Source organism: Pelophylax lessonae, assembly GCF_965119305.1.
Source record: "Pelophylax lessonae genome assembly, chromosome: 10".
Lineage (NCBI taxonomy): Eukaryota > Metazoa > Chordata > Amphibia > Anura > Ranidae > Pelophylax > Pelophylax lessonae.
The window spans coordinates 123,821,985-123,835,966 of NC_138777.1; the positions used below are offsets into that span (position 1 = coordinate 123,821,985).

The 13,982-nt window shown below is 47.2% G+C and overlaps 1 protein-coding gene across 1 annotated transcript in view; it reads right to left on the reverse strand.

Annotated features, from left to right (window-relative positions):
• The window catches only part of SLC6A2 (solute carrier family 6 member 2), a 670,903-nt gene that overhangs the window by 99,979 nt on the left and 556,942 nt on the right, over window positions 1-13,982 (reverse strand). The window contains exon 12 of the mRNA XM_082270398.1: window positions 1,100-1,267. Coding sequence (XP_082126524.1) covers window positions 1,100-1,267 — 168 coding nt within the window. The remainder of the gene's footprint in view (window positions 1-1,099; window positions 1,268-13,982) is intronic.

Here is a 13,982-nt window from a genome sequence, read left to right on the forward strand (position 1 = left end):
GCATCATGTACAAATCGTTGAGATTCTCCCTACTATTGCCATAAAATATTTTGGAAACCATCTAGCATGAATACAATGAAGCTCATAAGTGTTCTAGAGTAGGGTGGGATGGCCAAGGATTTATTGTGAAACAATTTCAAATGTATTGTTAAACATATTGTGAATTTATGAATAAGCCATGCTTGGCTAAAATGTGATGCAAATTTAATGTTACAAAAAAAATGTAATACATTTATAAATGTATTATTTATGAAAAAACATAATGAAAGTATGCCTTTAGTGTGGAGAATTGAGATTTATAAAAAACAATACAAAATGCACTCACAAGACTCAACACAGCCAGGTGTTATGGTCAGAGATGTCAGGCTCTGGGATCCTGGAAGAGATGAATGCTTTTCCTTTTTTTTTTTTAGGCTGTAGGAGAAACATTGTTGGGTGGTTGCAATGACTGATGGCTGGATTGGAGGGCTGACTTATGTTCCCTTACACTGAAATGTTCACCTCTTCTAGGATCCCTGTGGCTGACAGCTCTGACCAATGCAGGTTAAACGCTCATGGAGATAACACTATACCACCAATACCGTCTATATTGACTATTGTGAGTGCATCTTATATTGTCTTCAATAAATCTCCATTCTATTTTACCTTACTACACTTTAGGCTTACTTGCGCTGTGTTTTCTTTCTGGTTCGCATGTGTCTGGAGCTCCGACTCCTCACCCCCTGGCTGCATTGGATGTATCTTAGTGTTAGAGAGGTTTTTGCTAGTGAAGAGAACTACATGTGGCACATAGACTGATTGACATCTTTGATCTGTTTGTACAACACTGTACATTTCGATAATTATTTTTTATTTAATTGTTCCTGAGTTTGTAAATATGATTGCACCACATGATCACTGGGGGAGAGTGGGGGGAGGGGTGATCTTTGTAATAGCACACACTAAAATTTCAGTTTTGGGAAGTGAGGTTGAGTGCAGAATAAAATCTTTTTTATTACTCAAATAATTTTTTTTTTTTTAATTTTCATAACCCACAGGTATCATGGCTTTACACATAGCAAAATAACACAGCATAGATTAATGAAATTGTAAAATTTACCTGTTCAAAGGTCCCAGGCACAGTGAAGAATTTGTAGAGAGAATAGATGGGGACCAGAATCATGGATGACAATGCAATGGCCCATCCAGTTCGATTAGCCCATGGAGGAAAGTTGTAGTCCTCATATGAAATAGGACTGTACGTCACAATACTAGTGATCACAACAAACTGAGATAGAACAAAGATACAGGTAATTAGCTTCACGAATTCAACGTTTTAAGCATGCAGGTTACTAATATTTACAGCATCTAAAGATATGAAGTTTGTGGTTTAAAATACAATAAACACAATATATATATATATACTGTAAATATACATATATAACAATAAAATAAAAAAATCCCCGTGCGATCTTCTATGTAATGTGACCAGGTGACCACTTTTGCTGTTTTGCTGCTGCTTGCAATTTCCTGTCCTCTCACACACCAGCCAATACTTATATAATACCTGAGTACAGCGCTGCAGATACCAAAGTTACAATATTTTTCCTATCACAAACACCATATAAACCACAAACTGTACAACCTCAATCTATGTACTTAAAAAAAACAAAACAAAGCTATGTACTGTTCATATGTAACATCACCCTGTGCATTTGATAAAACAGTTGTGGCCAGAACAAATAAAAGTCCACTTCAATCAAAATCTTGTGTTCAATGCTTTGTGCTCCACAATTATCTCAATATCATACATGTGACTCTACATGTGATTCCACCACCAGTAACAACATACTTTTCACTTTGATGTTTGGCCCATGAACAATAGGTTTTAGATGCACCTCCCCCTTTAAGAGGCATATGGAAACTAGGTATTTTTTTAAACCTTCCTGCTGGAGTCGTATACCCCTTTATCCTCCATACTTTCCTAATTTTTTCAGCCTCTGATGTTGACTCCAAAAATACCAGAACCTATGCCTATATATTGCTCTTTGACCTTTCCCACAGATGAGTGTATTGTGCACTACAGGTAAAAGTGTGTATACCTCCCCCTTAAGAGTAAAACTCCCTTCTTCCCACGGCTCATTCCTGTATATAAAGTGGAAAATATAAAATGGAATGCTCCACCAATGTACTGCTTAAAATTTAGAGTTATCGTCTGAGAAGAAGTGACCATACATTTTCCAAAAGGACAAAAATCCTGTTAGACAACTGTCTAGGATGGCATTTTCCTTCACTATGGGGACAATTCCTCTTATTTCCTGTTTGATGTGTGTATGACAGTGCTGAGCTGATGTAAAAATTGGTTCTGGTGGCTATAACAAAAGGTGCATTTTCCTTCAAAGAAGCAGATTCGTGTTGAAAATACAGTAATGGTGTATCATTTTTTAGTCCTAGGTTGCTACCTCTCTGATAACAACAAAGGGAGCACTCGCCAATCCGTACATTTTGAGATGTGTACGGGGGAACACCTGATACAAAAGTTAATTTTACTGAAAGGACTTTTTGAATTATTTAATAGTAAAGCCACCTTTAGCCGCTTGCAGACCAGCCTTCGTAGTTTTATGGCAGCAGGTTGGCTCTGTCCTGCAAAATGACATACCTGTATGCTAGTGGGGGCGCGCACGCCAATAAGATACAGGGGGAGCCAATCAGCGGGTCCGGCAGCTACGATGCTCGCCAAGCACCCACGATCGCTCCCCATAGAGACAAAACAGCGGTCTGTCTCTATGATCCATATCACTGCTCTTTTTTTTGTCAATGTCCAATTTGAAACAATTTTTGCTTCCACTTTTAACGTATCTGTTGTTTGTATCTCAATAAACTTGTTATATTTTTATATATGGAGTATTCCATGCACTTGTATGTCTACAGAGCATATCCCAGCCCTGGAAAATCCCAATCTTGGTAAGGTTGCAGTCTGATGTTCTTTCAGATTTTGGTCTGACCCGGACTGCCCCTAACCATTCTCTGCTATTTTCTAGTTTATAGGGATGTGGCTGGTATATAGTCAGTAAAGTGAGCCAACAACCTTCACTTTTCTATCTCAATGGGTCCAAGGATTTTATCCTGATACCTAATGGCAGTCACTGTCTAGCAGGGCCAGAGTGGGACTCATTTTCAGCCCTGGAGTTTCATGCCTTAGACTGGCCCACTTTAGTTCACGACTCCCTATATTAAAATAATGTAATTAAAACCTCAGAATATAAGTTTGCAATGGCGCACTGTTCTCTACAGCCTTGTAATTCATTCAGTGAGAGAGAGAGAGAGAAGGAGGAGTGAAATAAAGAGGGAAGGAGAGGCAGGGAGCGAGAGAGAGAGATAGAGAGGGGTGGAAAGAAAGAGGGAAGGAGAGAGAGAGAGAGCAAGTAGGTGGGGTGGAAAGAAAGAGGGAAAGACTGACCCCCCCTACACTGCTCCCCCTACACTGACCCCTACACTGACCCCCCTACACTGACACTTTCCTTCACTGAACCCTTACACTGACCCCCCTACATTGACCCCTTCACTGACACCTACACTGACACCTACACTGACCCCCCTACACTGACCCCTTGACTGACACCTACACTGACCCCTTCACTGACACCTACACTGACCCCCCCCCCCCCCACCTTGCAGCAGTGGTATCTGTAAACCTCTAGCTGCTGCCTCTGCAGCTTAAACAGCGGGAGTGATAGGGAGCTGTAAAATGAGGCTCAGCAACATGTTTTATTGCCCGCCAACCGCAAGTGTAAATGAGCCCATGGCTAGGTTCACACTGTTACAGGTGGTTGCATGTGCGGGACAGCGTGTAAATGGCACCTATTCCCACAACCACCTGCAGGAAAAATTCCCTGCTCTTTTACAGATGCGCAAGGCTGCCATTTATTCCTTTTGGCACTCCCGCGCATCTGAAAATGCAGCACATTTTTTGGTGCGGGAAATTGCATGGTACTTTTGCACCATGCGATTTTGCTGCGGCTGTGTTTTCATAAAGGTGCAGGGACCTTTTTCCTGTGTTTCCTGCAGGTACAGTAGCCCATTTAAATGAATCGGCTGCTGTACCTGCGCAAATGTGAGTCACAGAAAACGCATTAGTGTGAACCTGATATAATAGCCACCTAAATGGAAAATACATACGGCAAGGTGCCTCTAACATATTTTACTGTAATAGCACAAAGTCACTTTAAAAAATATTTCTGCTGAGTACTCCCCTATTTATCAATCATATCCGCAGTGCTCAGCTGAAAAGAGCAGAATATCACTGCATTGTGCAAGTGCTATAGATATTCGCGCCCAGAGGCATCACGAGCCGGGTGCGGGGGGGGCGGGCCGCACCCGGGTGTCCGCCGAGTGGAGGGTGACACCGCTCTGCCTCTCTTGTCTCTTACTGTGCGGGCCGCCGCGCCGGCATCGCCGCTGCGCCGCCGCCGCATAGACGTACTGTGTCAGACAGACAGTGAGTGTGTCAGTGTCACTCAGTCTGCTGCCAGCCAGTGCCTAGGCTGGACTTCTTTGCTCCGCCTCCTCTGGGCCGGGCCGCGCGCCCTGAGCCTCCCCTCCCTCACTCCCTGCTCTCACGTTCAGGCAGAGCGGGCGGGGGCGGAGCCAGTCGCGGGGACTAGGGAGAGGAGGTGAGTAGTCATGTGCGGGCGGCCAGGCCGGGTGATGTGAAGTGAACTTAGTGCAAATAATTGATCTGGTGGCACTGGTGCAATTTGTCTGTCCCTTATTAATGCTGCATTATGCACAGGCTGGCTAGCACAGTGACAGACTCAGTAACCGCAAACTCTTCTCTCTGCATGCAGGCTGCAGCCCTACTTTTGGCAATGGTCTCCACTCCCCAGAAGTCCAGCCTGGACTTGGCCCACCAAAGACAGATTTTCAGTGGGCTCTGCTGCTCTGCACACAGCTCTCTCCACTCCATCCAGCAATGTAGTCAAGTCCCATCCATGTAGTGGCTGCAGCCTGCAGTCCTTTCTCATCAAGAGCAGTTTCACTTTCACAGAGTACAGCTGCCAATGCAGCCAGTTGCACTGCAGTCCTCCTTCATCCCTGGTCTCCCCCAAAATGCTTGTTGCTCCTCCTCTGTTGGAGAAGCTTTCCAGTTCAGCACTGTCTCCACTGCAAAAAGAGAGAAACTGCAAACAGGGGGAAACAGAGCAGGCTAAATATATATATATATATATATATATATATTTACAGTCTATAAAGTAGTCCAAACAAAAAACACATCAACCAGTCTGGCAGGCTCTCAGGGCTCTTTCACACGGTCCGCCTCCGGCGGATCCGTGCTGCTCAGCGAGGATCGATCCGCCGATCCCCGATGAGCCGGCGGATGACGGCTCCGTCTCCGCTTGCAGAGCGGAGAGGGAGGTGTCACAGCTCCCGCTGCTCTCTATGGGGGATCGGATGAGAGTGGACCGCCTCTCTGCAATCATCCGATCCGATCCGATCCCTGAACGGATGGAAAAATAGGGTTTCCATCCGTCCAGATTTCACGCACAGGATCGGATGCGGATGGCAGCAGGTGTCAGCGGAGGTGTCTCCGATGACATCCGCTGCCCCATAGAGATGCATGGAGGATGCATGATATTGTAATTTAAAGGTCATTTTAATTCTCCTAGTTATTAATGTCGCTATTGCCATTACATTTAGTGTTATATGGGAGCTATGATTTACGAGTTACATTAGTTAAATAAAAACACATTATTAAAAGGGGTTGGGGTGACACCATGAGTTACCGCACCGGGTGACACCAACCCTAGTGACGCCACTGTTCGCGCCAAAATGATTACTAAATTAATTAAATTATATATAGTGGTGAACAAAACTGCAGCTACCTTACAATCACCAATAGGGAAAGAGTACTCTACTAATATTAAGAAGCTATGCTTCAATTAGGCAGCGCATATCTTGTCTTCCAAAATTGTGCTGAAATGTAAGAATTATACTATAGTGACATGGACTTTTAAATAATACCAATCCTTATAAATAATTATTAAAGTGCATAAATGTCAAAAATTAATAAAATATACATAAAGTGCTCTGTGACATTCATGTAAACATCCGTATCCAAAAGAATATAACTGTGTGTATATATTACTGCAATCAATTAAAGTGCTTAGTGGTCATGAAATACCCAATTAAATACAATTATATGTGTTAGGCCGCAGGCCTATATTTGTGGGAGGAGCTAGCGTGCCTTTAAGACGCTGCTCCTCCCCTCCCCGCCTGCCGCGTCACACGCTGTCACCCCGGACAGCCGAACTTCCGGTTGGGCAGCAGCCGCCGCTGCCCCCGCCATCTCCGCTGACACGGCCGACACCGCCATCTCCGCTGTCACGGCCGGCTCCGCCATCTCCGCCATCTCCGCTGACGGCCGACACCGCCACTCCGCTGACGCCCCCGCCACCACCGCTGTTTCCTCCCGGCCTGCCTGCAGCTTGCTTCCAGCCTCATGCACCGTCATCTTCCGCTCGGGCGGCCCGTCCATCCGTCCGGCCGCCGGGCGGCAGGTACTGCTGGGGGGGGGGGGAATGTTACTGGGGGGGTCCTGCGGGGGCTTGATTCTGCCTTGCCTGCTCCAGGCCACGGCTACACTTCATACGAGGGTCTCTGGGGGGTCTTGTTTTCTGCCTTGCCTGCACCAGGCCACGGCCCTGCTTCTTTCTACTCTTTCTGTCCGTACCACTGTACTAGCTGTGTACTTCTACTGTTTTTTTCTATTTGCTACTTTGGGTTCTGTTGCCCTGCCTATGGACACTGCCTTGTTACCATGGTACTGCCGCTCTAATACTGTCGTGACTAGGGGTACTGCTACTACTGATACTCGTGCTTTGGGTTGATACTCTTATACTATTGTTACTATAGGCACGGCTACCTTAATACTGTTGCTACCAGGGGTACTGCTACTCTGCTATACTATTTGCCTTGGGCATTGCTACTCTAACACTATTGTCAACACGGGTATTGTTACTCTATTGGTACTAGGCATACTACTCCGTGATACTATTTCCATGGGTACTGCTGCTATGGATTGTCACACTACTGTTACTGCTGTTATCTTTTTGGTCTACTGCTATTCGTGCCACTTCACTCCCATGTCGTGTTCTACTGTTTCAGCTACACGGCTATACTGTTAAATACCACAACTACTGCGTGCCGATACACTGCTATGCCGGTACTGTGTGCACCATGACGGTATATACTGCCACATTTTCTATTTCCACCGCACGCGCTACTGCTTACACCTACAGAGGCGCTGCCAATATCATTCCTTCATGCACCATTGCTTACATGCCGTCATGCATGTCACTACCATGGACGCTACCATACGGCCACGCTATATCACCATTGATACTATTCCCACCACATGACTACTATACACTATTGTTTCACTACCTACGCTGTTACCACCGCCGTGCTACGGTTACACTGCTACACTACTTGACTTCCTATACGCATGTGGTGCCGCTGTTATACTACTACACTACGTACGCTACTTCCGTGTGTACTACTACTACTTCGTTATGTTGCACTACCCTTTCATCAAGCCTCCGTATAGGGTTAGAGAACTGGCTATTTAGGGCTAGGCGCTGGCCTTAGTCTCCCTGGTAGCTGGTCCCGCGAGGCCAACACCCCAATCTCAACACGGAGATTTTTTCGCCCTCGGGCCAAATCATAGTTAGTGCCTCGCATCCACCCATCTCTTGGGGTCATAGTCAGGGCCTCACCTGTCACGGCCACACGTTAATCTTTTACCAGTCACCGAGAGGCCAACCCCCCGCCACCACGCTAGTGGCTCGTGCCCCACGCCCAAATCATAGATAGAGCCTCTCATCTGCCGCTCGGCAACTAGCAGGGCCTCACCTGTCACGGGGTAGTCAGCTTTCGCCTCGGCACTAGTTAGCCAGCCAGTTCTGTTTTAGCTCAACAGTGTTTGTTTAACCAATTTTTCTTGTGTGTTATTTTCTCTTTTCAGCATGTCTCAAGCAGTCATCGTAGGCGAAGGGTCATCCCCTCCAGGCACACCCGCTAGGCCTACCACCCCTGTGAGAACTGGTACCCCCAGGGAATTCCGAGAACCTTCCACGCCAGGCCCCTTGTAAGACCCTGGACCATCCCCAGGACTTCGTCTGTTTTTAGCCATACGGGCTCCCCTTTTCAGCTACGGCAAGGAGGCTGTATCCTGTGTACAGCTCTCAGCACATCCTGGGGTTCCTGGACTGGGTACCAGCTCTCGGGGGGGGGCTCGGACGGACATTAAAGGACGCTAGACTCCATCTTCTGATCACTACAATCAAACAGTGTCAGACTGTCCAAACTGGAAACGCTGACCATCCCACATGGTCCCACTTCCCTCTAAGCCGTTGCAGGCTCTCACTCCTAACAACTGATGGAGTAGGCCCCCAGCCTCGCCTTTCTTCCCTTCTGCTTCCCCAATCTTTTCCCCGGCACATTGTCCCCCCAGCACTCCGCTAGGACATTTTTGAGGGGTGGACGTGTACCTGGTTTCCTTACTATCTGCCTCCCTAGTTGATGTAGGAAACTGGGTGTACAGTTACGGTGATTCGGCCATCATGATGAAGGCCGGAGACCCAAGACTCTACAAGCTTCCATACCAGATTTTGTCCTAGCCTTCGGCATCCACAGGGACATTGCGTGCTCCGTGCGTTGCAATGCCGGAAGGTATTAGGTTTTAACTTCTTGTGGTGGTTGACTTAGGCGGCAGTACGGGGGTTTTCTTGTCCTTCGACTTCCACAATCTGTATCAGCAAGCAGTGGCAGCTTGGCCCAGTTTTACGTCCGTTCTCACTGGAGCCTCTTGGGCTCAGAACTATCTTTCAGGCATTTTTTCGCAGGCTTAGGCAGTCTGCTCCTCCACCTCTCCTACTGCCGACCTGTGCCCCTCGGAGGCTGATCCCTCCTTTCCTGGTTCCTCATGGGGGAGCTAGCAAACCCGATCTACGTAGCCTAAGGGACAGGCTTGGTCGTCCCGTCATTTGTTTGGCTCAATTGTGCTTTAACCCTTATGGAGGTGCCTGTAATTTTAGTGCCTGCAGTCTGCTGCACATCTGTTCCATATGCCTTGGGCCCATGCCAAATCCATGGGCCTGCTATGCCGCCAAACTCTATTGGGGTAGGCACCAGCGCATATTCCAATAAACATCTTGTCATTATCTGTCTGCTCTTCGTTCGTCCACTAACCCGAGCCTGTATTTACCCTCATTCTATCTACCTATTCTCTCCTTACCGTTTCACCCTGGTCATGCCATCCAAGCCAACTTGAAGGCAGGTAGGGCCGCATGGCTCAGTTAGTCCGTCACCCCTACGCCTTGAGTTGCTACCCATTCGTCCTTCCTTGTTCATGGTGTCAAGGGCAGTAGTATGTTACTTCCTGTTAGTCTCACGTTTGGGGCCTTGAGTAGCCTGGGAAGTTTCGTCACTTGCTGAGACTCCCTGCTGGTTCCTCCTCTTTTTCTCTAGATGCCCCACGATGTTTCATCACGTGGATGATTTCCTGTTGGTCGCACATAGCGACTGCAACCCTGTCAATCCCTTGGCACTGTAGCACCGTCACTACCTTAGGCGTCCCCCTGTCACTAGACAAGACTACTGTACCCACCACTAGACTAGTCCTCTTAGGCGTCACACTCGTTTCACGCCACACAGTCTAGTCCCCCCGTGGTCAAACTCGGGCGTTTCGCTAGGAAGTAGTTAAGTTCCTACTAGTTGGAACTTATTCGTAAGGATCTTCATTCTGGTTGGTTCCTTGAATTCTGCAACGCGCATTATTCCCCAAGGTAGATCATTTTTCTAGGCTGTTGGGCTTATCAACGGGCCTTCCAGATGAACCTTGGACGCTCAGATTCCCCGGCTAGGGTAGTCCTGGCTATGTGATTGGTATTCCTGGTACACCAGCATGGGGTCTCCATGTTCATCCCACCGGGATCCGCCCGATCCTCCACATTTGGCGAACCCTCTACGTCTGGACGGACGCAGCCGCCGTTACCGGGTTGGCAGCACTCATAAACTCTTCTTTAGGTGTTTGTTGGCCGGTTAGGTCTCTTGACTTATCCGCCTCTCGTGAGACTTCGGCCTTTTTAGGGTTTTACCTGATAGTAACGCCGGCTTTCGCATGGGGCAATCCTGGACAGGTATGGCTGTGAAGTATTAGTATCAACTAGGCAGCCGAGACGAGATCAAGTAGGGCCGTTCATCTTCTTTGATCATCATGAGGCTGGTTCGCTGGCTGACCTGGGAGGCAGCCACCGGTCAGTTCTTCCTCTTTGGCGATATTCACAAGTTCCCCAAGTTCGTCAAGTTGATCCTGGGCTAGCCCGGTTTTTGGCTCACTGTGACAATTGTCCCGGGTGGCCGTATCTGCGGACACCAGGAGGACTCACGCCAGAGCCTTGACCATCTTCCAAGGTTCTCAATTGAACTTGTCTTACACGGTCGTTCAGTTCACCATGGTCGCATTCGCTGTTTTTGCCACCTTTTAGCTCAGACTTCTCTATAACACGGGCAAACTTTACTTTGTCTAGCGTACAATCCACGCTTTGTCATCTCCTCCAAGCCTTTCTCCTTTCCTCAGGGTTGCCCAGTGAAGAAGGTATTGTAGGTTTGGTAGGGAGAGCATCACGAGACATCAAGCGCTGCCCTTAGATGGGAATTCCGGACCTTCTGGCGTACTGGACACGTCACCATTCGAACCTCGTACTTCCTAGTCATCAACTTCCATTTATTAGTCCATGGGCTCTTGGTCCCGGGATTTCACCTTTGCAACCCGGTCGGCTAGGCAATCGTGCCTCCTCGAGAGGTTAGGTAGGTAGAGGACCGCTGTCCTTTCACTCCGACGTTCAAAGGCCGGGCAGACATACCATCCGTTGGCATCCCCGTCTACCCGACCGAGGTTAACTGGTGCCTAATTGGAATCCTGTAAATCTTCCAGCTCGGGACTCTCCCAGCCGCTCTCCGCTATTCTCCCTGACAGGTAGTCCCCTAACCACTACTTAATTTATGTTTTACATTCGCTCGTTGTGCATTGAATTAGGCTGGGACCCCTCTTCGCATTCCGGACATTCATTCAGAACAGGGGCGGCTTCAGCTGCTTCTAGTGCCAATACGCCAGGGCACATAATTATAACCAGGGCGATGGGAATCAGCTATTTTCCACGCATACACCCCTCACCCGGGGAAAGAGGTAAGGTTAGCCTTCAAGAATCTTGTATCGTGAGTTGTGACTAGTATTAGTGTGTTTACCGCTTACTTTTTGCCCTCTTTTATTTACAGGCCTACCCCCTACGTCGGTTCCGGCACACCACACCGACTTATCCATACCTGCAGGTTCTAATCATCATTAATTAGCCGACCACAAGTGTTAGGCCGCAGGCCTATATTTGTGGGAGGAGCTAGCGTGCCTTTAAGACGCTGCTCCTCCCCTCCCCGCCTGCCGCGTCACACGCTGTCACCCCACCCAACTTCACCCTTTTTTAATACTCTATCCCTCGGGTGGGCCCTCTTTTATTTACAGGCCTACCCCCTACGTCGGTTCCGGCACACCACACCGACTTATCCATACCTGCAGGTTCTAATCATCATTAATTAGCCGACCACAAATATATAACACTTCAAACAAATAAAAGTGCTTTTGTGCTCAGTGCTACTATAATTTGATCACTCAAAGTTCAGTGCAAAAAAATTGTCCAATATTCTCCCAGTGAAGTATTCGCGACCATGCAGGGGAACAGTGGTGGTGGGTATCTCCTATTCACCCGTGCAGTATTATCTCTGGGGTGTGCGCTTACCAGAGGGATATGATCCCTGTTACCTTATGGCAACCAGGATCCTGAACGCTTTTTAGCTAATATTTAGCCGTTGAATGGTCCTCTCGTCCACTTTTCCTGTGTTTGGGATCACCTATATGTCTCAGGGTAAGTAATAGGAGAGAGACAAGGGACTTCTCATGGTGTAGTATGTTCAATAATCGTTTCCTTTATTACGGGTTCATTAAAACTCATACAAAATATAAAATCAATTAATGCCTATGTAGCATTATGCTGAATAGCTGTATATACTAATTACCGGATCACGGAGAATAGCAAGCCCTCAGGTGCAAATCACGTCGCTCCTTCCCGGCTACTAGTCCGGCATCCGGCGTGCGTTCCAGCTAAACTCTGCAGTGAGGCGGATCCTGGTTGCCATAAGGTAACAGGGATCATATCCCTCTGGTAAGCGCACACCCCAGAGATAATACTGCACGGGTGAATAGGAGATACCCACCACCACTGTTCCCCTGCATGGTCGCGAATACTTCACTGGGAGAATATTGGACAATTTTTTTGCACTGAACTTTGAGTGATCAAATTATAGTAGCACTGAGCACAAAAGCACTTTTATTTGTTTGAAGTGTTATATATATATGTATATATATATATAATTGTATTTAATTGGGTATTTCATGAGCACTAAGCACTTTAATTGATTGCAGTAATATATACACACAGTTATATTCTTTTGGGTACGGATGTTTACATGAATGTCACAGAGCACTTTATGTATATTTTATTAATTTTTTACATTTATGCACTTTAATAATTATTTATAAGGATTGGTATTATTTAAAAGTCCATGTCACTATAGTATAATGCATACATTTCAGCACAATTTTGGAAGACAACATATGCGGTGCCTAAGTGAAGCATGGCTTCTTAATATTAGTAGATCACTGCATTGTACCTGTAATTCTTCAGTGTTCTTGGGTTTAATCTGGGCATCTTCTGTCTGCTTCTGTCCCCGTCTGTCAGCCCGCCCACCACCTGAATTGCTTTAGTGTTCTTAGCTCTGCGTGCCAGGGATGTAGTCCCGACATTTTCTTCCTCTTCTGCCGGCCTCTATCCCCGCCCACCACGTACAGCACTTCCCTAGACCATTAACTACAGGTCTGATAGGAGGTGGGCGGGGACAGAAGATGCAGAAAATGCCGGGACTCAACCTAGACACAGAGCTAAGAATACTAAAGCAATGCAGGTGGTGGGCGGGCTTACGGTCAGGACAGAAGCAGAGAGAAGATGCTGACAGTAAACCCGAGCCCTAAGCACTTCACCTCCGCTGCGCCCCCCTCCCCTTTCCTACAATAAATTGTTCCACCCCTTGTACCGGCCCTGCACTGGACCAGCCCACCGGGAATTCTCCCGATGCTCCCGATTGGCCAATCCGGGCCTGCTGTCTAGCCTGTAGCAGTCTGCGTGTCCCTCCATGGATATGCCTCCCCAGACCACCACTGACCCACCACCAAACCTGTAATGCTGAATGATGTTACAGGCAGCATAATGTTCTTCACGGCTTCTTCAGATCCTTTCATGTCTGTCACATGTGCTCAGGGTGAACCTGCTCTCATCTGTGAAAAGCACAGGGCACCAGTGACTCCACGGTGTCGGGACACACTAGAGCAGTCTTTTTCAACCAGGGTGCCTTGAGGCTTCTTCAGGGGTGCCTTGGCAAAATGTCTATAAATTTATCAAAAATTGTATACAAGCCAGCAGGTGGATGAAGCATACCTTTCAGTGACACAAAGCCACAGGTTTTCATTATGCACCATTACAACTTTCTAGACACTGGCATCCTAACAGCTAATGGTGGTCTCAGTTAATAAGGAGGATGTCTGTTGCCTCCATATCATCTTTGTTTGACCCTCCTCTGCCCCTCTCCCTCAGCACTGGGGTGACATTAGCTAAAGGATGGAGAGAAATTGAGGGAGAAGAGAAACATTGGAATACTAGTCAGTACCAGTGTGCAAAAGCGTATTTGCTTTGGAAGAAAACATCACCTCTAACGTTGGCTGTCCTACATCTGTAGATGTCGCTGCATTACCTGAAACTATTTGAATAGCTTTTACATTTTTAAAATCGCAAATCGCGAATGTGCGAGATTTCGGCAAAGGAATACAGTAAGGGCGG